At 44.4% G+C, this 27972-nt stretch overlaps 1 protein-coding gene across 1 annotated transcript; it reads right to left on the bottom strand.

The window, feature by feature from the left end:
• Positions 1-165: 165 nt before the first annotated feature.
• Positions 166-27972, bottom strand: LOC129847377 (interleukin-12 receptor subunit beta-2-like; the record flags this gene model as incomplete). The annotated part of the gene is given in 12 exon segments (XM_055915152.1): positions 166-306; positions 860-994; positions 1263-1364; positions 1488-1682; positions 2769-3006; positions 8424-8500; positions 8610-8754; positions 10762-10904; positions 11134-11285; positions 20181-20322; positions 25844-25942; positions 27675-27972. Coding segments are annotated over 11 exon segments (1543 nt in total), but the record flags the coding sequence as incomplete, so codon positions are not given.

Here is a 27972-nt window from a genome sequence, read left to right as displayed (position 1 = left end):
TTTCTAGTTTGTTGAATAATAATTAGTGTTATACATGACCTCAGTGTCACCAGTTAGGTACATAAGCACTTAATACATCTCATCACGTTTGTTAGACAACCTATAAACAGCTATACGCTTCTTGTCATCATTATCAAATTACTACATGGCAGAGTGGGAGAATACCAGGGCTGTTCTCAGTAGAGAAGGTGATGGTTTCACTGGGTCCCAGTCCAGCCTTAGTCTCAGCCCTGATCCAAACCTGGTGGTGACCCGACGTAAGTCTTAACAGATGAAGGCTGTTCTGGTCCCTACTCACGTTGTACACTGCAGATGAAGGAAAGGTTTAATGATTGGGAGCAAGGCCACTGATGTGTGGGAACGAGAGTGTGCAGCACGGTAGCCTGTGGATAGTCTGGTCCCAGATCTGTTTGTGCTGTGTCTGCATGACAATTTTTTATTTTTATTTAACTAGGCAAATCAGTTAAGAACAAATTCTTATTTACAATGACGGCCTACCCCGGCCAAACCCGGACGACGCTGGGCCAATTGTGCGCCGCCCTATTGGACTCCCAATCACGGACAGATGTGATACAGCCTGAAATCGAACCAAGGACGCCTCTTGCACTGAGATGCAGTGTCTTAGACCGCTGCGCCACTCTGGAGCCAATAATGACAATAGGAGTTGGCAAGACAGAACAAACAGATCTGGGAACAGGCAAAAATATGTAATACTATTTAAGCTACTACAATGTAATACTATATTTTCTGCTAATGTACACACTGGGCAGTGGAGACTGCACTTTTATTAAAACAATATAACATTGTAGCAACAAAAGATTTATCCCAGATGGTCTTCCACTGTCTTTGTGTTGTTTACCTGTAACGTTGTTTAATACCAGCTGATAGCACAGTATGAGCCCCTTACTCTGGGTCAGGGAGATGTGTTGCCAGGACAAAGTCACATTAGAGTCAGAGATGTACTGGACCTTGAACTCAGTCACTTTGGGTGGGACTGAGGAGTGATTGAGAGAGGAGGAAATGGAGGTGAAATGGGTAGAGGAATAGTCAAAAGCAGCAGAAAAATAAACAATAATTAAAAACAAAATTAAAAAAAACATTTTACAGTGAGTTAAAAGGCCGGAGAAATTAACATTAGGTAAAGACGTGATATTTCAAATTAGTTTACTCCACTGAAAACCGGTCATGTGCACTAATTGCACTGATTACATACTGGCAAGTACATTACAAAGACTTGTATTTCCATGCTCTAATATACTTACGTCCATGAAGAGAATACGAGATTGCAGACGCAAGCAGGCAACTACTGTTGATGAACACTGCAAACAATGACACATTGTAGGCAGTGTGGTTCTCAAAATCACCTGTAGGTGGAGACAGAGACAAAGACGATGCTGTCATCTTGAAACCAATTTGAAACATTACAAAATATTAATAAATATGTTCAGTGAGAAATGGTATTATAGATCAGTGTAAGCCACACAAACCTCTTAAAATGATTGACGTATGATTTTGGTGCACTTTTATCCAATCAAAGCCCTGTGTCGGAGGAAGTCCCACCTGCTTGTACTGCACCACATACTCATGCATGTTTTCAATGGGCTGGGGTGGCAGAGACCAGGATACATTGAGGCTCAATATATCCTGGTTCACAGTGAAGGATAGCTCTGGCAACTGTAGACCTAAGCGAAAGAGAAAACGTGTGAATCTGTGAAGACAGAAACATACAAACCTACAATCTATTATCACACTCACACACACCTTTCAAATCAAATAAAATAGTATTTGTCACATGCACCGAATACAACAGGTAGACCTTACAGTGAAATTCAAACTTACAAGCCCTAACCAACAATGCAGTTAAAAAAATAATAAGAAATAAAAGTAACACATAATTAAAGAGCAGCCTTAAAATAACAATAGCGAGACCATATACAGGGAGTACCGGTGCAGAGTCAATGTGCGGGGGCACCGGTTAGTCGAGGTAATTGAGGTAATATGTACATATAGGTAGTTATTAAAGTGACTATGCATAGATAATAACAGAGAGAAGCAGCAGAAAAGAGAGGGGGGGTAATGCCAAAAGTCTGGGTAGCCATTTGATTAGCTGTTCAGGAGTCTTATGGCTTGGGGTTAGAAGCTGTTTAGAAGCCTCTTGGACCTAGACTTGGTTCTCCAGTACCACTTGCCGTGTGGTAACAGAGAAAACAGTCTATGACTAGGGTGGCTGGAGTCTGACCATTTTTAGGGCCTCCCTCTGACACCGCCTGGTATAGAGGTCCTGGATGGCAGGCAGCACTACCCTCTGTAGTGCCTTGCGGTCGGAGGCCGAGCAGTTGCCATACCAGGCAGTGATGCAACCAGTCAGGATGCTCTCGATGGGGCAGCTGTAGAACCTTTTGAGGATCTGAGGACCATTTCCAAATCTTTTCAGTCTCCTGGGGAATAGGTTTTTGTCATTCCCTCTCCACGACTGTCTTGGTGTGCTTGGACCATGTTAGTTTGTTGGTGATGTGGACACCAAGGAACTTGAAGCTCTCAACCTGCTCCACTGCAGCCTCGTCGATGAGAATGGGGGCGTGCTCGGTCCTCTTTTTCCTGTAGTCCGCAATCATCTCATTTGTCTTGATCACGTTGAGGGAAAGGTTGTTGTCCTGGCACCACACGGCCAGGTCTCTAACCTCCTCCTCATAGGCTGTCTTGTTGTTGTCGGTGATCAGGCCTACCACTGTTGTGTCATCCGGAAACTTAATGATGGTTTCCCTTACCTGATGTGGGTAGAGCTAGGGGAGCAGGTTTGGTGGCACCCTGGGAATTGTAGACGGACACATCCACCCCTGATACACCCCGCAGAGAGGGTGTGAAGCGGCATCTCTTCTCTTGACAGACACAAAGGTCACCAGGCTCTGACATGGACACGTTCACAACCGCCACTGTCCCGTTACTGTATGATAATGTCACCACGTACCCCAGCACCTTCCCCTGAACCAACCAGGTGGGCATCTCCTGAGGATAGATACCAGACAGGGGTATTAGTTATAGCAGGCTATAGGGAAAGGGGTGTTTTGGGGAGGCACGTACCCTAGCGGTTGAGAGCATTGGGAAAGTAACCAAAATGTTGCTGGTTTAAATCCCTGAGACGACTAAGTGAAAAATCTGTTGATGTGCCCTTGAGCAAGGCACTTAACCCTATTTGCTTCTGTAAGTCGTTCTGGATAAGAGTGTCTGCTAAATTATGCAAATGTTTTGAAGTTCTTATGATTAGAAAATTCATAATCCTTTGAATCCATAATCCTTTCACTTGTCTAACCTGATTATATGGTACAGTTTGAGAGATATACATATACACACATATACACACACTACCGTTCAAAAGTTTGGGGTCTCTTAGAAATAGTCATTTACAACATTAACAATGTCTACACTATTTCTGATCAATTTGATGTTATTTTAAATGGGGAAAAAATTTGCTTTTCTTTCAAAAACAATGTCACGACTTCAGCCGAAGTCGGTCCCTCTCCTTGTTCGTTTGGCGGTCGACGTCACTAGCCTTCTAGCCATCGCCGATCCACTTTTCATTTTCCATTTGTTTTGTCTTTGTTTTACACACCTGGTTCCAAATCCCAAATTACATTTTCATTATTTAACTCTGTTTTCCCCATGGTTTTGTGCGTGATTGTTTGTTTTATACGGTTCGTTATTGTGGGCTAGCATTATTGCTTTGTATTTGTAATACTTTTTGAGTAAATTACGTTTTATTACTCATATCTGCTGTTCTGCGCCTGACTCCTCTACACCAGCTTCACACAGGATTGATTACAGAATCACGCACCACCCGTATGGAGTCAGCAGGAGCAGACGCCCTCCCTGTGGCAGTAGAGGAGCGTGTCCAGCAGCACGCGACCATGTTGCAACGTCTGGGCACCGCCATGGATCGCGTGCTGCAGATGATGGATCATTGGAAGAGAGGAGGAGGTTTTCCAGCGCCTCCACCAGCCCCACTGTCCACCCCTCCTTCACCCGCTCCAAGCGGGATTCGGCTCGCGCTCCCGAGGGAGTATGATGGGACGGCTGCCGGATGCCAGGGGTTCCTACTCCAGCTGGAACTCTACCTGGTGACCGTTCACCCGGCTCCTTCGGGACGTGAGAGCGTATCCGCCCTCGTCTCCTGCCTCTCAGGCAAAGCCCTGGAGTGGGCCAACTCCGTATGGAGCGAAGGAGATGCGGAATTGGATTATTACGCAGAGTTCACCCGCCGCTTTCGGGCAGTTTTCGACCATCCGCCTGAGGGTCGAGCGGCGGGTGAACATCTGTTCCACCTGAGGCAGGGGACGAGGAGCGCACAGGATTTCGCTTTGGACTTCCAGACCCTGGCCGCCAGCGCGGGATGGAACAACAGGGCCCTGATCGATCACTACCGGTGCAGTCTGCGCAAGGATGTCTGTCGGGACTTGGCCTGCCGAGACACCACCCTCATGTTGGACCGGCTGGTGGACTTGTCCATCCAGCTGGACAACCTACTGGCTAGCCGCGGACGTCCGGATCGGGGCCGGTCAGTTCCATCCCCCAGCACCTCCGCTCCGACACCCATGGAGCTGGGAGGTGCTGCGCTTAGGCTGACCGGAGGGGCCTTTCCCTGCACCATCTGTGGCCGTAGAGGGCACACTGATGGTCGGTGCTGGGGGGGTTCCTCAGAGAGTCGAGGCAGCAAGCAGGGCACTATCGTGTCATCCCAGGTGAGTTGGCATCAGGCTCACCCAGAGCCCCCTGTTGCTCACATGTATGTGTTTATTACATGTCCTGAGTTTTCCCCGCATTCCCAGCATAAGGCGCTCATAGATTCAGGCGCAGCTGGGAATTTTATTGACCGTTCATTTGCCCATAGTTTAGGGATTCCCCTTGTTCCTGTGGATATGCCCTTTCCTGTGCACGCCCTAGATAGTCGACCATTAGGGTCAGGGCTGATTAGGGAGGCCACCGCTCCACTAGACATGGTTACGCAGGAGGGTCACAAAGAGAGAATCAGTCTCTTCCTTATTGATTCTCCTGCGATTCCCGTGGTGCTGGGCCTACCCTGATTGGCCTGTCATGACCCCACTATTTCGTGGCAACAGAGGGCTCTCAAGGGGTGGTCACGAAAGTGCTCAGGGAGGTGTGTAGGGGTTTCCATCGGTGCGACTACGATGGAAAGTCCAGACCAGGTCACCACCGTGCGCATCCCTTCAGAATATGCCGATTTGGCTCTCGCCTTCTGTAAGAAGAAGGCGACTCAATTACCACCTCATCGACGGGGGGATTGTGCGATAGATCTCCTGGTAGACGCTGCACTTCCCGGGAGTCACGTGTATCCCCTCTCACAGGCGGAGACGGAGGCTATGGAAACATATGTCTCCGAATCTCTGAGTCAGGGGTACATTAGGTCCTCCACTTCACATTTAGTACCACCTCAGGGCACTGAGTACCTCGTCATGCCGTACGGGTTGATGAATGCTCCATCAGTCTTCCAGGCCTTTGTTGACGAGATTTTACGGGACCTGCACGGGCAGGGTGTAGTGGTGTATATCGACGACATTTTGATATACTCTGCTACACACGCCGAGCATGTGTCCCTGGTGCGCAGGGTGCTTGGTCGACTGCTGAAGCATGACCTGTACGTCAAGGCTGAGAAATGTCTGTTCTTCCAACAGTCCGTCTCCTTCCTAGGGTACCGCATTTCCACCTCAGGGGTGGAGATGGAGAGTGACCACATTTCAGCCGTGCGTAATTGGCCGACTCCCACCATGGTAATGGAAGTGCAGCGGTTCCTAGGGTTTGCCAACTACTACCGGAGGTTTATCCAGGGCTTTGGTCAGGTAGCGGCTCCCATTACCTCACTGCTGAAGGGGGGACCGGTGCGACTGCAGTGGTCGGCTGAGGCGGACAAGGCTTTTGGTCATCTGAGGGCTCTGTTTACCTCGGCTCCCGTGCTGGCTCATCCGGATCCCTCTTTGGCGTTCATAGTGGAGGTGGACGCGCCCGAGGCTGGGATAGGAGCCGTGCTCTCTCAACGCTCGGGTACGCCACCAAAGCTCCGCCCCTGTGCCTTCTTTTCAAAGAGGCTCAGCCCGGCAGAGCAAAACTATGATTTAGGGGACCGGGGCTGTTGGCTGTCGTCAAGGCTCTGAAGGCGTGGAGACATTGGCTTGAGGGGGCGAGACACCCTTTTCTCATCTGGACTGACCACCGCAATCTGGAGTACATCCGGGCGGCAAGGAGACTGAACCCTAGCCAGGCAAGGTGGGCCATGTTTTTCCCCCGTTTTGTGTTTACCCTGTCCTACAGACCAGGTTCCCAGAACGCTAAGGCAGACCCACTGTCCCAGATGTATGACACGGAGGAGCGGTCCATGGATCACAATTCCCATACTCCCGGCCTCTTGCCTGGTGGCACCGGTAGTGTGGGAGCTGGACGCGGACATCGAGCAGGCGTTAAGTACAGAGCCCACTCCTCTCCAGTGTCCAGCTGGGCGTCTGTACGTTCCGTCAGCTGTTCGCAACCGGTTGACCAATTGGGCCCACATGTCACCCTCCTCTGGTCAACCTGGCATCGGTCGGACAGTGCGACGTCTTAGTGGGAAGTACTGGTGGTCCACCTTGGCCAAGGACGTGAGGGTTTATGTTTCCTCCTGCTCGGTGTGCGCCCAGTGCAAGGCTCCCAGGCACCTGCCCAGAGGGAAGTTACAACCTCTACCCATTCCACAACGGCCGTGGTCGCACATGTCGGTGGACTTCCTGATGGATCTCCCTCCCTCACAGGGCAACACCACAATCCTGGTCATTGTGGATCGGTTATCTAAGTCCTGCCGTCTCCTCCCTTTGCCCGGGCTCCCTACCACCCTACAGACTGCGGAAGCCCTGTTCACTCAGCACTACGGGGTGCCTGAGGACATAGTCTCTGATCGGGGTCCCCAGTTCACATCCAGGGTATGGAGAGCGTTCATGGAACGTCTGGGGGTCTCGGTCAGCCTCACCTCAGGTTTTCACCGTGAGAGTAACGGGCAGGTGAAGAGAGTAAACCAGGATGTGGGTAGGTTTCTGAGGTCCTATTGCCAGGACCGGCCGGGGGAGTGGGCAGCGTTCGTGCCCTGGGCAGAGATGGCCCAGAACTCGCTCCGCCACTCCTCCACAAACCTCACCTTCCAGTGTGTATTGGGGTATCAGCCAGTTCTGGCTCCTTGGCATCAGAGTCAGACCGAGGCTCCTGCGGTGGACGACTGGTTCCGGCACGCGGAGGAGACATGGGACGATGCTCATGTCCACCTTCAGCGTGCCATGCTGCGCCAGAAAGTGGGCGCAGACCGTCACCGCAGTGAGGCCCCGGTGTTCGCACCAGGGGATCGGGTCTGGCTCTCGACCCGAAACCTGCCCCTTCGCCTTCCCTGACGGAAGCTGGGTCCGCGGTTTGTGGGGCCATTTAAAGTCCTGAGGAGAGTGAACGAGGTATGTTATAGGTTACAGCTTCCCCCCGATTACCGCATTAACCCCTCGTTCCATGTGTCTCTCCTCAGGCCAGTGGTGGCTGGCCCACTCCAGGAGTCTGAGGTGCGGGTGGTTCCAAAACCCTCCCTCTTGACATCGAGGGGGTCCCGGCGTACTCCGTTCGTTCCATACTGGATTCGAGACGTCGGGCGAGGGGCCTTCAGTACCTCGTGGACCGGGAGGGGTATGGTCCGGAGGAGAGATGCTGGGTTCCGGTGGAGAACGTGTTGGATCCTTCTATGCTGCGAGATTTCCACCGTCTCCATCCGGATCGCCCTGCGCCTCGCCCTCCGGGTCGTCCCCGATGTCGGTGCCGACGTACTGTCACGACATCACCGACCTTCTAGCCATCATTGATCCATTTTTCATTTTCCATTGGTTTTGTCTTGTCTTCCTACACACCTGGTTCCAATCCCATTCATTACATGTTGTGTATTTAACCCTCTGTTTCCCCTCATGTCCTTGTCAGAGATTGTTTGTTTGTATGTTCGTGTATTATGTATTGGTGCGCGACGGGTTCTTGTACCCACTTTTATTTATCTTGTATTTTTGGTTAGGGAGTTTTGTTAAGTCCATTAAACGACTCCATTTATACCAAGTTCGATTGTCCTGCGCCTGACTTCCCTGCCACCTACACACACGCTATTACAGCGTGATTGTTTGTTGTATACGGTTCGTTATTGTGGGCTAGCATTATTGCTTTGTATTTGTAATACTTTTTGAGTAAATGACGTTTTATTACTCATATCTGCTGTCCTGCGCCTGACTCCTCTACACCAGCTTCACACAGGATTGATTACAAACAAGGACATTTCTAAGTGAACCAAAACTTTTGAACGGTAGTGTGTGTACATATATAATATATATTTATATTACCTATTATGATGGGATGTTGTGTTAACATACCTTCCACATAAGGGCACATTGAGGTGGCTCAGAGGTGACTCCACAGTCACTCCACACATCCAATGCTTTCACAGGCGCTGAGAACGAGAGAGAAATAGGTTAATCATCTATCACCACAGAATAAGTGAACAAATATTTTCAAGCTGTGGAGACCACAACATTACCCATCAGCACCCACTGACAGACCTGACTCAGAACTCCATGCTTTGTAGACTGAGCTCCAGTCACTCATCAGGGCCTGAGGGCCCTCACAGGCACAGCGCACCTGGAACTCATAAACAGTGTAGGGCCGTGGAGTCAGGAGCAGGAAGCTGCGTAGGATGTCCTCTTTCTGAGCAGGACATGAAAGAATGACACACAAAAGAACAGGGATGGGCAAGAGGCAGCCGCAGGGATGGGGGGGGTGAGGGATTATTTTGGATTAAAAAGCAACTCCAGGCTACATTGCACATTTAATAGCTTATAGAAAGTAAAATTATAATGGAGCTATATATTTTGAAATAGCTGGCCTTTTCTGCACGCAAATAGATTGACAAATAAATTGGTCCCAAAACAATCTGTGCATGTGGCCCTCGAGCCTCAAAAAGTTACCCATCCCTAACTCAGAAGGACAACATTCCCAGTTCGGAATTCCCACAGATAATCGAGAGACAGTGGTATTTCAATGTTTCATTCCCTACATCTAATGGACTGAATGTTTGAAAAAATAAACAAGTGACCCTCCCCTATACCCAGAATAATAATTACAACAAAGTGGATAGCAGAGAACATGATTATCATTTACCCTTACTCCTAGGACAGACCAGAGCCTTAGATATGCAGTTTTAGAAACTGTTCTTAGTTTTGTAAGCATTACATGGCAAAGTAGCCAAAGTTGTCTATCAACTGCAACAATTTTACACAACAGAACCAGTTACAACTGAAATACCTGATCATCAATGAACTAGAGAAAAAGGCATTAATTTTTTTTTTCATATCATCAGGTAGGCCTATTTGTATTTATTATGGATCCCCATTAGCTGCTGCCAAAGCGGAAGCTACTCTTCCTCGGGGCCAGCAAGATTAAAGCAGTTTATACAATTTTAAATACATTCACAGATATCACAACACACTGTGTGCCTTCAGGCCCCTACTCCACCACATATACAGTACTAAATCCATGTGTATGTATAGTGCGTATGTTATCGTGTGTGGGCGCATGTGTCTGTGCCAATGTTTGTGTTGCTTCACAGTGCCCGCTGTTCCTATATGCACTAGTAACTTTTCTTAATTTGGGAAACTATCATTTTCTAATTGATTCTATTTCATTCCATGATATTGTTGTTACAAAATAGATGTGTGTTGACTGTGATTAGGGCATGGGAATATAAGAACACTGCTAGGCTAAATGAACAAACTAGCCGTGCACAGCTCAGTGCATGATCCTCAAACCAAAGACTGGCCAGACTCGTGGTTCTAAAAGTGAATTCAAAGGCAGTGTAGAATCACTGTATAGCCTAATAAGACATTTTTCGTTAATTTATTTTTTAATTCAAAGTATTTTTTTCTCATTTTCATAACCTAATTGGTCCCAAATAATCTGTGTAAATTACTTGAATATGGCTTATTTGAAGGTCAATAACTCTGATAAATACCTTCATTATGGGCAATGAAACATATTGTTTTTATTAAAATCAATTATAGCAATAGCAAGCTAACCTCCAGTCCTCCTCATCTTTGCACTCTCCCTCTCAAACTGAACAGGACATCAGTAGGCCTAGTTCGCGCGTGTGTGTAATGCAGTGTAGGCTAGTTAATATAGACCATCCCAGCAGCAGATAAACTCAGGATAAAAAAGTACATTTTCTTAGAAATATAACTTTGCCCTGTGCTTCTCCAAGCATGCTCTTCGTATAGCCTAGGCCTATAGCATAGGCTATGGATCATTTGATTGAGACCACACTAGTTGCACTTGATATTGCGCGCCCAGCAGAGAATCAGGGATGAGGGGCAGCATCGAGCCCACACATCGAGATATAATAAGCAACTAATTCTCAATATGACATTTAATCGATTACAAATTACATGATCCTCCCCTGGATTAAATAAAAAATACTAAACCCTCCCCAACTGAAATTGAAAAAACATCATTGGGTACATTTCGACCGCTCCCAAAATACCCTGTCTTCTGTCCTGAAGTGCACAGTAATCCCCGCATTGGATTGGTGTAGGTTTGGGCGGGAGGGAGTTTCCAACATATTTCTTATACCGGTCATTTTACTTTAAATCCATGAATGGAAGTGAACAAGTGCACACTTGGGGAAAGGAACAAAACCCCAGCCATGCTCAGCTCACTCACCTGAGTCCAGCCCTGCTGGTCCTGGGTACGATACTGGACCTCACAGAGTTGGTCAGAGCTGCCTTGATCCTCACACTGCACAATCCAGTAGATCTCCAGAGGCTGAGGGCAATAGTGAGTGATTTCAGGGGTGGGTGGCTTTTCTGGTAGAGGAATGGATAGGGAAGAGAGGACAGAGTGGGAGAGTGAAAGAAAGAGAGCAAGAGAGAGAGCAGGAAATAGAGAGAGGGTGGGGGAGAGAGTGAGGGTGGGGGGAGAGAAAGAGCACAAAAGAGAGTCAGTAAGACAGCGAGAGAGAGACAGAAAGTGTCATGTCTGTCCCTCTGAATGAATAGGGAATGTACAGAGAAGAGTCATCCCTGACTGACTCACTGATATCGCCAGTGTTGAAGGCAGCCATTGTAGACGTGGCAGAGCCATGCTGGTTCGCAGCTTTGACCAACACAGTCAGGTCACTGTAACTGGTGTAAAGTTCACGAGGGATCACGCCACTCACATTGGTGCCCTCCACCGCGCTGCTAATGCTGAAAAGGAAGTTGCAGGACACATAAATACACACCACTCAAACACCACATCTGACAGCACTGTGCAAACATACAGTCTTAGACCACAGACACAGACCCAGCTCCAACACACCAAGCATGCTGCAGGTAGGGCTGTGACGGTCATGGAATTTTGGATGACGGTTATTGGCCAGTTAAATGACTGAGGTCACCGTAACAACTGTTCACATAGAAAAAGAAAAGACACACATTTTCTACTCTCCGCTGCTCCTGACTGCATGCGCTGCCATAGAAATAGAATGAATAAAGCGGGCGTCCCCATCAAGTCAATGATGACATAATGGGTGGACTGGCGGCCATTGTGAGTGTACCCATAGGTGCAAAGCTAGGGGTGTGCTCGTAAATTCACTCTGGAGAGCCAGAGAGCCGCTCTGGGCGTTCGTAAATTCAAAGAGTTGTCAGATTGTCAGTTCGTAAATTCAGAGCGTTTCGCTCTCGGAGCGTTCAGAGGACACACTGGACGCTCTGGCGGAGGAGTAGGTGATCAGAGCGTTCTGGCTTCACAATGGCAGTCAAGCACCCAAGCTAGGGGCCTCCCGGGTGGCGCAGTGGTCTAGGGCACTGCATCGCAGTGCTAACTGCGCCACCAGAGTCTCTGGGTTCGCGCCCAGGCTCTGTCGCAGCCGGCCGCGACCGGGAGGTCCGTGGGGCGACGCACAATTGGCATGGCGTCGTCCGGGGTGGGGAGGGTTTGGCCGGTAGGGATGTCCTTGTCTCATCGCGCTCCAGCGACTCCTGTGGCGGGCCGGGCGCAGTGCGCGCCAGCCAAGGGGGCCGGGTACACGGTGTTTCCTCTGACACATTGGTGCGGCTGGCTTCCGGGTTGGAGGCGCGCTGTGTTAAGAAGCAGTACGGCTGGTTGGGTTGTGCTTCGGAGGACGCATGGCTTTCGACCTTCGTCTCTCCCGAACCCGTACGGGAGTTGTAGCGAAGAGACAAGGTAGTAATTACTAGCGATTGGATACCACGAAAATTGGGGAGAAAATGGGATAAAAATTTAAAAAATAATATATATTTTTTTTAAAAGCACCCAAGCTAACTGGATAAAGTTAGCTAGCTTGCAAGCTACTTCCAGACAAAAATGAGAGAACACCTCACTGACCATTTTACTCACCCTAGCAAAGCTGGTTAGGCTTTTTCCATGTTATCCAAAGCATTGGTGACTGTAACTGTGCTGCTGGCAACAATTTAATCACGCTTAATTACATCGGCATGATTCAATGTTGTTGCACGTTCGAAAATGTGTCAGTTATTCTGTGCTCTAGGCACACTGAGATGAGAGCGCTCTGAAAACGGAGAAAATGGCCAGAGCAAATTTACGAAATTTTCAGCAAACTTAACATATGTAAATATTTATATGAACATAACAAGATTCAACAACTGAGACTTAAACTGAACAAGTTCCACAGACATGTGACTAACATAAATTGAATAATGTGTCCCTGAACAAAGGGGGAGCTCAAAATCAAAAGTAACAGTCAGTATCTGGTGTGGCCACCAGCTGCATTAAGTACTGCAGTGCATCTTCTCCTCATGGACTGCACCAGATTTGCCCGTTCTTGCTGTGAGATGTTACCCCACTCTTCCACCAAGGCACCTGCAAGTTCCCGGACATTTCTGGGGGGAATGGCCCTAGCCCTCACCCTCCAATCCCACAGGTCCCAGGCGTGCTTGATTGAGATCCGGACTCTTCGCTGGCCATGGCAGAACACTGACATTCCTGTCTTGCAGGAAATCACGCACAGAACGAGCAGTATGGCTGGTGGCATTGTCATGCTGGAGGGTCATGTCAGGATGAGCCTGCAGGAAGGGTACCACATGAGGGAGGAGGATGTCTTCCCTGTAAAGCACAGCGTTGAGATTGCCTGCAATGACAACAAGATCAGTACAATGATGCTGTGACACACTGTCCCAGACCATGACAGACCCTCCACCTCCAAATCGATCCCGCTCCAGAGTACAGGCCTCGGTGTAACACTCATTCCTTCAACGATAAACGCGAAACCGACCATCACCCCTGGTGAGACAAAACCGCGACTCGTCAATGAAGAGCACTTTTTGCCAGTCCTGTCTGGTCCAGTGACGGTGGGTTTGTGCCCATAGGCGACATTTTTGCCGGTGATGTCTGGTGAGGACCTGCCTTACAACAGGCTTACAAGCCCTCAGTCCAGCCTCTCTCAGCCTATTGCGGACAGTCTGAGCACTGATGGAGGGATTGTGTGTTTCTGGTGTAACTCGGGCAGTTGTTGTTACCATCCTATACCTATACCAGGTGTGATGTTCGGATGTATCGATCCTGTGCAGGTGTTGTTACACGTGGTCTGCAATTGCGAGGACAATCAACTGTCCATCCTGTCTCCCTGTAGCGCTGTCTTAGGCATCTCACAGTATGGACATTGCAATTTATTGCCCTGGCCACATCTGCAGTCCTCATGCCTCCTTGCAGCATGCCTAAGGCATGTTCACGCAGATGAGCAGGGACCCTGGGCATCTTTCTGTGTTTTTCAGTCAGTAGAAAGGCCTCTTTAGTGTCCTAAGTTTAGATAACTGGGACCTTAATTGCCAACCATCTGTAAGCGGTTAGTGTTTTAACGACCATTCCACAAGTGCATGTTCATTAATTGTTTATGGTTCATTGAACAAGCATGGGAAACAGTGTTTAAACCCTTTACAATGAAGATCTGTGAAGTTATTTGGATTTTTACAAATTATCTGTGAAAGACGGGGTCCTGAAAAAGGGACGTTTCTTTTTTGCTGAGTTTAGGTTGAAGATTACAAGGTTAACAACGGGGTTCTAATATCCCATAACTCTTTGCAATTCAAGGAACCAGCATTGCTAGTTAGCAACGGCGCCTAGTAGTTACAAAGATTATGGATATACTGACAAGATACATGTCTCTCCATCCTAGTTGTCCACAAAGTGGCGCTGCGGGCTGACTAGCTCCCGCCTATCCTTTATTTGTATTGGTGGATACATCTCATTATTGTGATCCTTTTTTGACTATTCAAAGAGGGTTTCCAACGTCAACCGCGTGTATTCAATAGACAGAGATGCTATGCTACTAGGTTCTTTCCATTAATATGCATAGCCATCTCGACATCTCCAATATAAAGTGTTTTTTTCTCAAAGTTGCCGGGACATCACATACTTATATCAGTACACTCTTAACAACTTAAGTATTACGAAACTTCTATTCGATCAAATAAACCTCACGTAGAAAATAAGCCATACATTTTTTTGTTGACTAAATTCGACACTCATTAACCTCTATGAAAAAACTTTGTGGGCGAAATAACGAAAAAACGCCACCTGCTGGAAAGAGACAGATTTCTCCGCTGATTTCAGCCTTTCTCATTCTCTTCCTCTCTGGCAGTAATCAATGGCACTGGTCCAATGCGTTTTTTTTCCGGACGCTTCCACATGGAATTACTACGTTATCTTAACCTTGTATCAAAGACAGTATCCAGTATGAAGATCGGCTAAAACTGCTTCTCCAATAGAAAATCCTGATCACACTTGTAGTTGATGTCATGGTGACGTTGGCTAGCTAAACTCATGTGAAGAAACACTTCCAATCAACTTTCAATATAGATCTTTTTTGAGACAATGTAGCAAACATTGCTAAGAACATATATAATGATTTCAGGGATTTTTGTGATGATGAGTTATCTGAAATTGAGATAAAATACTGTATTAAAAGCCTTAAGGACAATAGGTCCCCTGGAAATTATGGTTTAATAAGTGAGTTTTAAAAAGCATTCAATGATAAATTGATTCCTTTCATTCTTGCTATGTTTCAAGAATCAATAGAAAAAGGGGAGTTACCGGCTTCCTTAAAGCAAGGTGTAATTACTTTGATTCCCAAACCTAATAAGGATACTATTTTTATAGACAACTGGAGACCCATTAGCCTGTTGAATAATGATGGGAAATTATTTGCCCTTGTATAAGCTAAGAGGTTGAAACAAGGCTTGCATCATATAATGGATGAAGAACAATCTGGTTTTATGCATGGTTTTATACCAGGCCAACATAGACATAAACAACCTATTTAAGAACACCCCCCATAGTCACACCCCGACCTAACCAAAATAGAGATTTTAAAAGGCTCTCTATGGTCAGGGCGTGACTAGTGGTTGTACTAGCTCTGTAAAATTAGCTCACGGGACATCCCAAAGATTTGATATTGGCCGTGGCATTAGGCAGGGCTGCCCAATAAGTCCATTTTTATTTTTATTGGTTACTCAAATTATGGCTTTTCATATCAAGAAAGGGAATTTAAGGTGTTTCAGCACTTGGCAATGAATTTAAATTATGTCAACTGGCTGACGATACCACCATATTTTTAAGAGACCGGAATGAGATTTCTAAAGCAGTTTCCTGTATTGAAGACTTTTCCTTAGTTTCAGGTTTGAAAATTAATATCAATAAGTCAGTCTTAATTCCACTCAAGGATTGTGTTTTACAGGAAGTATATGGTATCCCAATTAAAGATAAGGTTACTTATCTTGGAATTGTTATATGCAAGGATGAAAAACAAAGTAGTGAATTCAACTTTAACCCCATTGAGAAAACAGAAGAAATTGAAACTCTGGTTGATGAGAGATATTTCATTATACGGTCGGGTTTTATTGTCCAAAGCTGAAGGGTTATCCAGATCGGGTTATGTCTCGTTATCACTTGACTTACCCCCTAAAATTGTAAAGGACTTAGATAAGATTCTTTATAATTGTTTTGGGAGGAACAAGCCTCACTATCTACAAAAATATATTCTCACTAATACCCAATAACAAGGAGGTCTTGAGGTTTTAGATTTCAATACTCTAAATAATACTTTTAAAATACATTGGATCCTGAAGTATGTTAAGAACCAGAACAGTATTTGGAATGTCTTCCCAAAGTATTTATTTGACTCTGTTGGTGGTTTAGAATTTTTGCTTCGATGTAATTTTGATGTTGATAAAATCCCAGTAAAGTTGGCCAAATTCCATAAGCAGGCAATTTTAGCTTGAATGTTAGCGTATAAACACCATTTTCCCCCACAGATACTTTATGGAACAACAAAGATATACGATTTAAGAATTAAGTCTCTTTTTTTCGTAACTGGTTTGAGAATAAAATTATTTTGGTTGGTCAGTTACTGAATGAGGATGAATATCTACTCTCATATGGGGAATTTCTTGATAAATTTAACATTCCAATAACCCCAAAAGAATATGCAATTGCTTTTGTTGCGATTCCAAGGAGGGTTGTATCTTTTAAATTCCCCTGTGGTTGATGTAACATAGATTTACATGAAAATATATTCATTGGCAATATTAACATCAAAAATAAATGTAGTAATAAACAGATTAGGAATATTGTTTGTGATACTACAATTCCCTCAGCAAGATTCTTTTGGTCAGATATCTATGGTGATATACATCAGGGGAAAGCATGGAAAATTGCTAACAAATATTGTATCAGTAACAAAGTAAAGAAAGTTTCATTTAAAATGTTATATAGAATTTATCCTGTGAAACATGTTTTGGAAAGATTCAAGCTAAATATTGTCTATAACTGTGATTTCTGTGGAATGGAGAAAGATCATTTTTCATTCGTTTTTTGCCTGTATTTATAGTATAATTTTTTGGGATTGACATACAGAATTGTTACAAAAAAAATAGGAAAGGTTGTACTATTTAATGGTTTTGATACAATGATTTATTTCAGAAATTCTGACATAGATTAAGATGTAGTATATTTAATTCAACTGCTAATAATACTAGGTACATTTCATATTCACAAATGGTCTAATTCAAAATCAAACTTATTTCAATTTATAAATGAATTTAAACAATATGGCACTTACTTTAACTAAAATGAAAAACAAAGGCAGATAAAACTTGTTGTATTATTAATGAATTTGATTTGTTTGTTTAGGATTCCTGGCAATGTAAATTGTTTGTATGTATGCTTGTTTGCATGTGACTATTCCTCTTTTGTTTGTTGATATTTGTTAATAAAAAAAAAAACATTTAAATATTTATTTTTAAACACGGTCGTCTCGCGTCGAACTGCGCATGTGCAAACCGTCAAATCCAAAGGCACTCCTTCAAGTCGTTTTTGACGATTATTAAAACGTGTCAGTTTGTCACCTTCACGAGGTTTGAGTAATAACAAGTTTAACTACTTAAAGCTACAATATGTAATTTTTTGGGCAACCGGATCAAATTGACATAGAAATTAGTGTTATAGATCTGTCACTCATGGAAAGGAAGTTTAAGAATAGGTACATATGTTCTATGTGCACTTGGACTCCAATGAAGTTGTAGAAACATCTCAAGGATGATCAATGGAAAGAGGATGCACCTGAGCTCAATTTCAAGTCTCATAGAAACAATTCTGAATACTTATGTAAATAAGGTATTTCTGTTTTACATTTAATCATTTTGAAAAAAGTTTAAAAGTAAAAAAAAAAATGTTTTCGCTTTGTCATTATGGGCTATTGTGTGTAGATTGGTGAGGAAAAACGTAACAAAATGTGTAAAAAGTCAAGGGGTCTGAATACTTTCCAAATGCACTATACGTACATATAACTAGGAATAAAGTGACTAGGCAACAGGATAGATAATAGACAGTAGCAGCAGCATATGTGTGATGAGTCAAAGAAGTCAAAGAAGTTAGTGCAAATATGGTCAGTGCAGATTGTCCGGGTAGCTATTAAACTAACTATTTAGAGGTCTTATGGCTTGGGGATAGACGCTGTATTGGTGTGTGTGGACCATGATAGATCCTTAGTGATGTGGACATCGAGGAACTTGAAGCTCTCGGCCCACTCCATTACAGCCCTGTCGATGTGAATGAGGGGGTGCTTTGCCTTCCTTTTCCTGTAGTCCACGATCAGCTCCTTTGTCTTGCTGACTTTTGAGGGAGAGGTTGTTGCCCTGGCAGTCTCTGATCTCCTCCCTATGGGCTGTCATCGTCGCTGATCATGCCTACCACCGTTGTGTCGTCAGAAAACTTAATGATGGTGTTGGAGTCGTGCACGACCACACAGTTGTGGGTGAACAGGGAGTACAGGAGTGGACTAAGCATGCACCCCTGAGGGGCTGTGTTTAGGGTCATTGTGGCGGATATGTTGTTGTCTACCCTTACCACTTGGGAGTGGCCCGTCAGTAAGTCCAGGATACAGTTGCAGAGGGAGGTGTTCAGTGCCAGGGTCCTTAGCTTAGTGATGAGCTTGGAGGGCATCATGGTGTTGAACGCTGAGCTGTAGTCAATGAACAGCATTCTCACATAGGTGTTCCTCTTGTAAAGGTGGGATAGGGCAGTGTGAAGTGCAATAGAGATTGCGACATCTGTGGATCTGTTGGGGCAGTATGCGAATTGGAGTCGGTCCAGGGTGTCTGGGATGATGAGTACCTTGATGTTCTTGGGCACAGTGACTATGGTGGTCTGCTTGAAACAAGTAGGTATTACAGACTGGCTCAGGGAGAGGTTGAACATGTCAGTGAAGACACTTGTGTGGAGTAAAGGTGATCTAGAGTTTTGTCGTCTGTAGTTGCACAGGTGACATGCTGGTAGAAATGACCTAAGACAGATTTAAGTTTCCCTGCATTATAATCACTGGCCACTAGGAGCACGGCCTCTGGAAGAGCATTTTCTTGTAAGTTAATAGTGCCATACAGCTTGTTGAGTCTTAGTGCCAGCATCGGTTTGTGGTGGTAAATAAACAGCTACAAAAATATAGATGAAAACTCTCTTCGTAAATAGTATGGTCTAAAGCTTATCATGATGTATTCTAACTCAGGTGAGCAGAACCTCAAGTCTTAACATTAGAGAATGCACACCAGCCATTGTTAACAAAGAGACACACACCTCGGCTTTATACCTCTTCAAACAACACAAACAACGCAGTTTGCACTCTTTCAGTTTGTTTGCCAACTCATAGAAGTAGTAAAAACATTTTTTTGACTACTTCAAAATGGAGATGGCCTCAATGGCACTGCCCGAGTGCTCACAGATGCCATAATGGGACATATATAAAGATGATATCTCTATCATTCTCTGTGTTTACCACACATGAATGGAAGAAAAAAAATCCCCCAACTGGTAATTACTAGAGGGAAACTTGTCTGTTTCACTCGCTTGAATGCTTTATCTGAGATTGACACGTCTTTCTGTCGATGGCCTCTCTGTCAAATAAATGATCGCTATTTCAATATTTTATGTGGACTGACAAGGAGGTACGGTAAGACACATAAGCCCGGCCCTGGCACGGGCAGAACCATTGAGCCATCTCCATTTTGAATTAGTCCATTTTCTTCTTCTACTACTTCTATGAGTTGGCAAACAAACTGAAAGGGTGCATACTGCCATCTAGAGTGTGTTGTTTCAACAGGTATAAAGCCAAGGATGGTGATTTACTACCACCTACAGTTATGGAATGTTTACTCACGAGTATAATTCATTGGCTGATCCCTCCTGATGCCCTGGATGGAATCATGTGATCCTTCCTTCACCCATAGGAAGTCCCACCCAGTTGACTACTTTAAAATGGTGAATCCTTTGATGACAATATCCATGCCAAATGGGTTTTATCCATATAGAGTCCTCTATCTAAGGTTATGGTGGTAAATTCCCACTTCCCGCTCGGTTACAAACGCAGCATTAACCCATCGGTTTCTAAACACCACGAGTCACCGCGGGTTTCCAAACACAGCGAATTAACAGCTATTCTTGCATCTGTGTAGGAACAGTATATGATAGTTATGATAGCCTATGTCTGGGTCATTTGTGAATATGATTATATATGTCCTGTATATACTGTATTAAGATGGGATGTATACAGGCTATAGTAGACATGTATTTACCCCTCCGTAGAATTCCAATGCAGGCTGTAGGAGGTGGGGATCTGTGGGTCCTGTCCTGGATCCCAGAAACAGTGGATATCTGCCTGTCGTCCCTCCGTATAGGGGATGTGACACTGTGGAGTGGAGGGAGGAGATGGAGGTCCTGCAGAGAGGGAGGGAGACAATGAGGAGGGAGGTAGAAGTGAATTTCAACTGATAGACAAAAAGAGACAGACAAAAAGAGACAAATCCAATCAAAGTTTATTTGTTATGTACACAGTTTTGCAGATGTTATCACAGATGCAGCAAAATTCTTAAGTTTCTATCTCCAAAAATACAACAATATCTAGCAATACAATAATAATACACACATAATCCAAAAGCTAAAAGAAATAATGAAAAATTAAGACATATCAGAACGAGCAATGTCAGAGTCTGGAATATAAATAATATATATATGAATATGATGGTGTGTATAGACAGTATTGACACTATGTAAATAGAAAAGGATTGTACAGCAGTAGTTTTGTAATTGTTTTATTTTTTTATTTCACCTTTATTTAACCAGGTAGGCCAGTTGAGAACAAGTTCTCATTTACAACTGCGACCTGGCCAAGATAAAGCAAAGCAGTGCGGCACAAATAACAACATAGAGTTACACATGGAATAAACAAATAGAGTCAATAACACAATAGAGAAAAAAGTATATATACAGTATATATAGTATAAAGCATATATACAGTGTGTGCAAATGAGGTAAGATAAGGGAGATAAGGCAATAAATATGCCATAGTGGCGAAATAATTACAATTTAGCAATTAAACACTGGAGTGATAGATGTGCAGAAGATGAATGTGCAAGTAGAGATACTGGGGTGCAAAAGAGAAAAAAAAGAACAGTATGGGGAGGAGGTAGTTAGGTAGGATGGGCTATTTACAGATGGGCTATGTACTAGAGGTCGACCGATTATCATTTTTCAACGCCGATACCGATACCGATTGTTGGAGGACCAAAAAAGCTGATACCGATTAATCTGCCAATGTTTTTTATTTATTTGTAATAATGACAATTAGAAGAATACTGAATGAACACTTATTTTAACTTAATATAATAAATCAATCAAATCAATTTAGCCTCAAATAAATAATGAAACATGTTAAATTTGGTTTAAATAATGCAAAAACAAAGTGTTGGGGAAGAAAGTAAAAGTGCAATATGTGCCATGTAAGAAAGCTAAAGTTTAAGTTCCTTGCTCAGAACATGAGAACATATGAAAGCTGGTGGTTCCTTTTAACATGAGTCTTCAATATTCCAGTTAAGAAGTTTTAGGTTGTAGTTATTCTAGAAATGATAGGACTATTTCTCTCTATACCATTTGTATTTCATATACCTTTGACTATTGGATGTTCTTATAGGCACTTTAGTATTGCCAGTGTAACAGTATAGCTTCCGTCCCTCTTCTCGCCCCTACCTGGGCTCGATCCAGGAACATATCAACAACAGCCACCCTCGAAGCATCGTTACCCATCGCTCCACAAAAGCCGTGGCCCTTACAGAGCAAGGGGAACAACTACTCCAAGTCTCAGCGCGAGTGATGCTTGAAGCGCAGCGAAGAGCTGCTGGCATACGCACGAAAGTGCTGTTTGAATGAATGCTTACGAGCCTGCTGCTGCCTACCATCGCTCAGTCAGACTGCTCTATCAAATATCAAATCATAGACTTAATTATAACATAATAACACACAGAAATACGAGCCTTAGGTCATTAATATGGTCAAATCCGGAAACTATAATTTCGAAAAACAAAACGTTTATTCTGTTCCGTATTTTATCTAACGGATGGCATCCCTAAGTCTAAATATTGCTGTTACATTGCACAACCTTCAATGTTATGTCATAATTATGTACAATTCTGGCAAATTAATTACGGTCTTTGTTAGGAATAAATGTCCTTCACACAGTTCGCAACGAGCTAGGCGGCCCAAACTGCTGCATATACCCTGACTGCCACAATCGGTGTCCAAAAATACCGATTACCGATTGTTATGAAAACTTGAAATCGGCCCCAATTAATCGGCCATTCAGATTAATCGGTCGACCTCTACTATGTACAGGTGCAGTGATCTGTGAGCTGCTCTAACAGCTGGTGTTTAAAGTTAGTGAGGGAGATATATGCCATTCAGTGATTTTTGCAATTCGTTCCAGACGATGGCAGCAGAGAACTGAAAGGAATAGTTATATAGGATGAGCCATGACTAGAATACAGTATATAAATATAAAGTGGGTAAAACATTATTACAGTGGCCTCCCAAATGTCGCAGCGGTCTAAGGCACTGCAGTGCTAGGCGTCACTACAGATCCAGGTTCGATCCCGGGCTGTGTCGCAGCTGGCCGCGACCAGGAGACCCATGAGGCGGTGGACAATTGGCCCAGCGTCGTCCGGGTTAGGGGAGGGTTTGGCCGGCCGGGATGCCCTTGTCCCATCGCGCTCTAGCGACTCCTGTGGTGGGCCGGGCGCATACACGCTGACACGGTCGCCTGTTGTACTGTGTTTCCTCTGACACATTGGTGCGGCTGGCTTCCGGGTTAAGAGAGCAGTGTGTCAAGAAGCAGTGTGGCTTGGCAGGTTTGTGTTTCAAAGGACGCATGGCTCTCGACCTTCGCCTCTCCCGAGTCCGTACGGAAGTTGCAGCAATGGGAAAAGACTGTAACTACCAACTGGGGAGAAAAAGGGGTAATTTAAAAAAATAATAATAACATTATTAAGGTGACCAGTGTTCAATGACTCTATGTACATAGGGCTGCAGTTTCTAAGGTGCAGGGAAGAGTACCGGGTGGTAGCCGGCTAGTGATGACTGTTTAACAGTCTGAGATGGCCTGGAGAAGCTGTTTATCAGTCTCTCGGTCCAGGCTTTGATGTGCCTGTACTGTCTCCACCTTCTTAATGGTAGAGAGAAGAACAGACCATGGTTTGGGTGACTGAGGTCCTCGATGAGCTTCTTAGCCTTCCTGTGACATCGGTGCTCTAGATGTCCTGGAGGGCAGGCAGTTTGTCCCCAATGATGTGTTGGGCTAACGGCACCACCCTCTGGAGAGCCCTGCGGTTGAGGGTGGTGCAGTTGCCGTACCAGGCGGTGATACAGCCCGACAGAATACTCTAGGTGGTGCATCTGCAGAAGTTAGTGAGGGTCTTAGGGGCCAGCCTCCTGAGGTTGAAGGGGCGTTGTTGACCATTTCAGGTCCTAAATGATTTGCACGCTGGGGAACTTGAAGCTTTTGACCCTCTCCACTGCAGCCCTGTCAACGTGGATGGGGGCGTGCTCTCTCCGCTGTCCTTCGTTTTGTTGACGTTGAAGGAGAGGTTATTTTCCTGGCACCACTCCGTCAGGGCTCTCACCTTCTCCCTGTATGCTGTCTCGTTGTTGTTGCTAATCAGGCCTACCAGTGTTGTGTCGTCTGCAAACTTGATGATTGAGTTGGAGACGTGCGTAGCGGTTTCACGAAAACAGATAGTGAGAGAGAAAGAGAGAAATAAAATCCAGATGACATTCACCTTTAAGGGAACTGTGCCAGTTTAGCGTTCCTTCTGTTGTCAATGCATCCTCTTTGACCTAGACCCCCCCTCACACACACACACAACGTTGAAACCACAAGCACACACTGAGAGCGTTTCAAGGAACATGAAGCCCAAACAGGAAATGATAACAAGACAGAGATCTTGCGAGGTGATGACACCCTTCCTCTCTCAGAGTTCCTCTCCTCTTCTAGTATCAGTATGAAACATAAAATCATAACCACACACTAAGGGTTGTGTTCATTAGGCACCAAACAGACGAAAAACGTCTGAAACAGGGTGGAACTACCTGGACTATTCCAATAAGAAACACTCATATGCGTTTTCCATTTAAAAATGTTTTCCGTTGCCTTCTATTATGAACACAACACAAGGTCCATAGCATATGTGATATGACTAACAGGGTGGTGATTAGGAACCATTTACCTCTTGGTCCCCTACGCATTAATTAAGAATGATACTGATATGATCTCTATAGAAGGTTGTGTTGAATAAAATGAAGGAAATGGGGATGCAGAAAGTCTAGCAGATGTTATAGCGGGTGCAGCGAAATGCTTGTGTTACATTGCATGTCAGAGCAAAAACCAAGCCATGAGGTTCAAGGAATTGTTCTTAGAGCTCCGATTGTGTCGAAACACAGATTTGGGGAAGGGTACCAACACATTTCTGCAGCATTGAAGGTCCCCAAGAACACAGTGGCCTCCATCATTCTTAAATGGAAGAAGTTTGGAACCACCAAGAGACTTCCTAGAGCTGGCAGCCCGGCCAAACTGAGCAATCGGGGGAGAAGGGCCTTGGTCAGGGAGGTGAAAAACCCGATGGTCACTCTGACAGAGCTCCAGAGTTCCTCTGTGAAGATGGGAGAAACCTCCAGAAGCACAACCATCTCTGCAGCACTCCACCAATCAGGCCTTTATGGTAGAGTGGCCAGACGGAAGCCACTCCTCAGTAAAAGGCACATGACAGCTCGCTTGGAGTTTGCCAAAAGGCACCTAAAGAACTCTCAGACCATGTGAAACAAGATTCTCTGGTCTGATGAAACTAAGTTTCAACTCTTTGGCCTGAATGCCAAGCGTCTGGAGGAAACCTGGCACCATACCTACTGTGAAGCATGGTGGTGGCAGCATCATGCTGTCAAGATGTTTTTCAGCGGCAGGGACTGGGAGACTAGTCAGGATCATGGGAAAGATAAATGGAGCAAAGTACAGAAAGATCCTTGATGAAAACCTGCTCCAGAGCACTAGGGACCTCAAACTGGTGCGAAGGTTCACCTTCCAACAGGACAACGACCCTAAGCACACAACCAAGACAACACAGGAGTGGCTTCGAGACAAGTCTTAGGAATGTCCTTGAGTGGCCCAGCCAGAGCCCGGACTTGAACCCAATCGAACATCTCTGGAGAGACCTGAAAATAGCTGTGCAGCGGTCCCCATCCAACCTGACGGAGCTTGAGAGGATCTGCAGAGAAGAATGGGAGAAACTCCCCAAATACAGGTGTGCCACGCTTGTAGCGTCATACCCAAGAAAACTCAAGGCTCTAATCACTTTCAAAGGTCCTTCAACAAAGTACTGAGTAAAGGGTCTGAATATTTATGTAAATGTTATATTTCAGTTCTGATATTTTTATGGGGTATTGTGTGTAGATTAATGATGGAAAAAAACAAATTTAATACATTTTAGAATAAGGCTGTAACTTAACGAAAATGTGGAAAAAGTCAATCGGTCTGAATACTTTCCAAATGCACTATAAATACACAGTATGTATAAACAGTATAACAAAAATGCAATGTACAGTAGTAGATATATTAAAATGAGATATGTGAAGAATACAGTACATGAATACACAGTGTGAAAAACAGTATAAAAGAAACGGTCCAGTGTTTAATAATAAGAATGAACTAATAACATAGACATACAATCAGATCAAACATATAGATCAGCATTACGGTTTAGTCCATCTGAATTATTTGAAGAAATCCCAGAGCTGATCAGTGAATGGTGGATCTGAGGGTGTGTCAAATAGAGATTATAAATAGTCACAAGGAAAATTTCCTGGTCACATGACTTTACCAGGAAAAAGATCTGGGATCAGTCCAGTGTGAAGGACTCACCTGGTTGAGGTAAGCAGGTGTGTAGTAGGAGCAGCAGGATCAACAGGAGGCATGGGACTCTGGGCCATGCCATTACTCACACCACTATGCCATCAGCACCTGTGGAAAACATACACACACATTTCTGGGTAACAAATAAAAAGTACCTTACTGTGATTGTTTTCATTTAAAATGATCAACAACAACAACATAGCTTCTTAACAAAGAGCGATTTACAAAGCAAGAATTTTGCAGGGACTGTCTGGGAGGGATCTGAGTAGGGAATGGAAAACTGAAAACTAGCTGTTATTGGCAGAGAGGTTTGAAACTCTCTTTCTTATTGGTCTATTAACTCATTTAACGCCAGGTGATGTCACCAGGCAGGTAAAATCTCCATCCCACCAAAACAGACTGAAATGTCAGGTGGCCTTTTCAAACAGCTCCTACACTAAAATGGCATTATCATAATTTTCACAATTTCACAGTATTATTCCAACCTCATAGTGTGGAAATATATTTAAAACACATTTACATTTAAGTCATTTAGCAGACGCTCTTATCCAGAGCGACTTACAAATTGGAAAGTTCATACATATTCATCCTGGTCCCCCCATGGGAATTGAACCCTGGTCCCCCCGTGGGAATTGAACCCACAACCCTGGCATTGCAAGCGCCATGCTATTCCAACTGAGCCACACGGGACCACAGGGGCATCACTGCACTGGGCCTATAGTCCTTAATTGAAATAATAACAAAGTGTTCAACCGCCTCTGTTTTGGTAAACAGATGAGGGATGGGCCTGGAGAAATGTAACCACTCTCAAATTCATAGGCAGGGCTATGGATGCAAGGACTGACCATGCATGATATCAAAATTATAGTGTTAACCATGCTTTGAGGCTAGACAGTGTTTGTTAACATTTACATTGTTTACAAACATTGAAGTAAAACAAGAATGATCTTTGGTGATAGGTGTTGTTCACACAGTAACGTGCAAACCTTTTCAGTGTTACAGCCAATGATTTATATATACACCAGATGACTGCTAGGGGGCGATGTGCTGAAGCCCCAGTGCCTCCCGCGTGGCACTCCCTTCCTTACTGTTATAATGTCAACATTCGTTTTTGCCACATGTATTCTATTATAGACACCTTAGCTGACAAGGGAAAATCTGTCGTTCTGTCCCTGAACAAGGCAGGTAACCCACTGTTCCTAGGCCGTCATTGAAAATAAGAATTTGTTCTTAACTGACTTGCCTAGTAAAATAATACATACTTTAAAATTATATTATGTGTGCTTAACATAAACATTTTAAATATATACAAATGTTTTCCTTAAAGTACACTTTTTAGAGATTACTAATGTTACTGACCCACTAAAACAACAAAAATTACAAAAATAAATGTAATTTCGTCCATGAAACATTTAATGGAAATACTGTAGAATTTCATTCATTCCTATAGATTGATGTTCCTACCATTGAGTGGCTTCACTCAGTGGCTAATACACAACAATCAGCAATCCAGAGTTTATATACATCATTGGTTACATATCTGTCACTGTCTTCGCCACTGACATATCTGCCACTCTGTGTATTGTGTAGCCGACATACATGTTTTTAAGCCAAAAGCACATGATGACAAAAGCCTCTGGTTTCTATTAACCATTGTTGTCATGTTATGATGCTAATTAGCTTACCATAGCCATAAGTATAGAAATGAGAGTGAACATTCAAAGTCTTGTATTATTTCAAGTCTAAAAACGTTATACTGGTAGGCCTAATGATCAATATGATTTCGGCAAACTGTAAGTTATGTTGAAAAATAAGTGGTTCGAAAAATAAGAGCTATTACCTCGTCGTCAAGAAAGACATCAAAATAACGGAACTTCCATCTTTCGCCGGCATTCTTGAATGAATGTTTGCGATGTTTACGTGCGCAGAAGTTTGGGTGCTTTTCGCTGCACACTGGCTGTATTTCATTCTATGTGATGCTTCCTCCCTTGCATCCTCGCTCACTCCCTTTCCCGAAATGATCAGACTGAATAGGTGAAAGCAATATGGCAGAAACTAGATTGGATGTGTGTGTAGACCTAACTATTTCTCACACACCCAACTTGTCTATGATCCGCAAAGCGGAGTGTAATGAGCCC

Source organism: Salvelinus fontinalis, unplaced genomic scaffold, assembly GCF_029448725.1.
Source record: "Salvelinus fontinalis isolate EN_2023a unplaced genomic scaffold, ASM2944872v1 scaffold_0806, whole genome shotgun sequence".
NCBI lineage: Eukaryota > Metazoa > Chordata > Actinopteri > Salmoniformes > Salmonidae > Salvelinus > Salvelinus fontinalis.
Note: the sequence above shows the minus strand (reverse complement) of the source record. Positions and strands in the feature narration are given on the sequence as shown.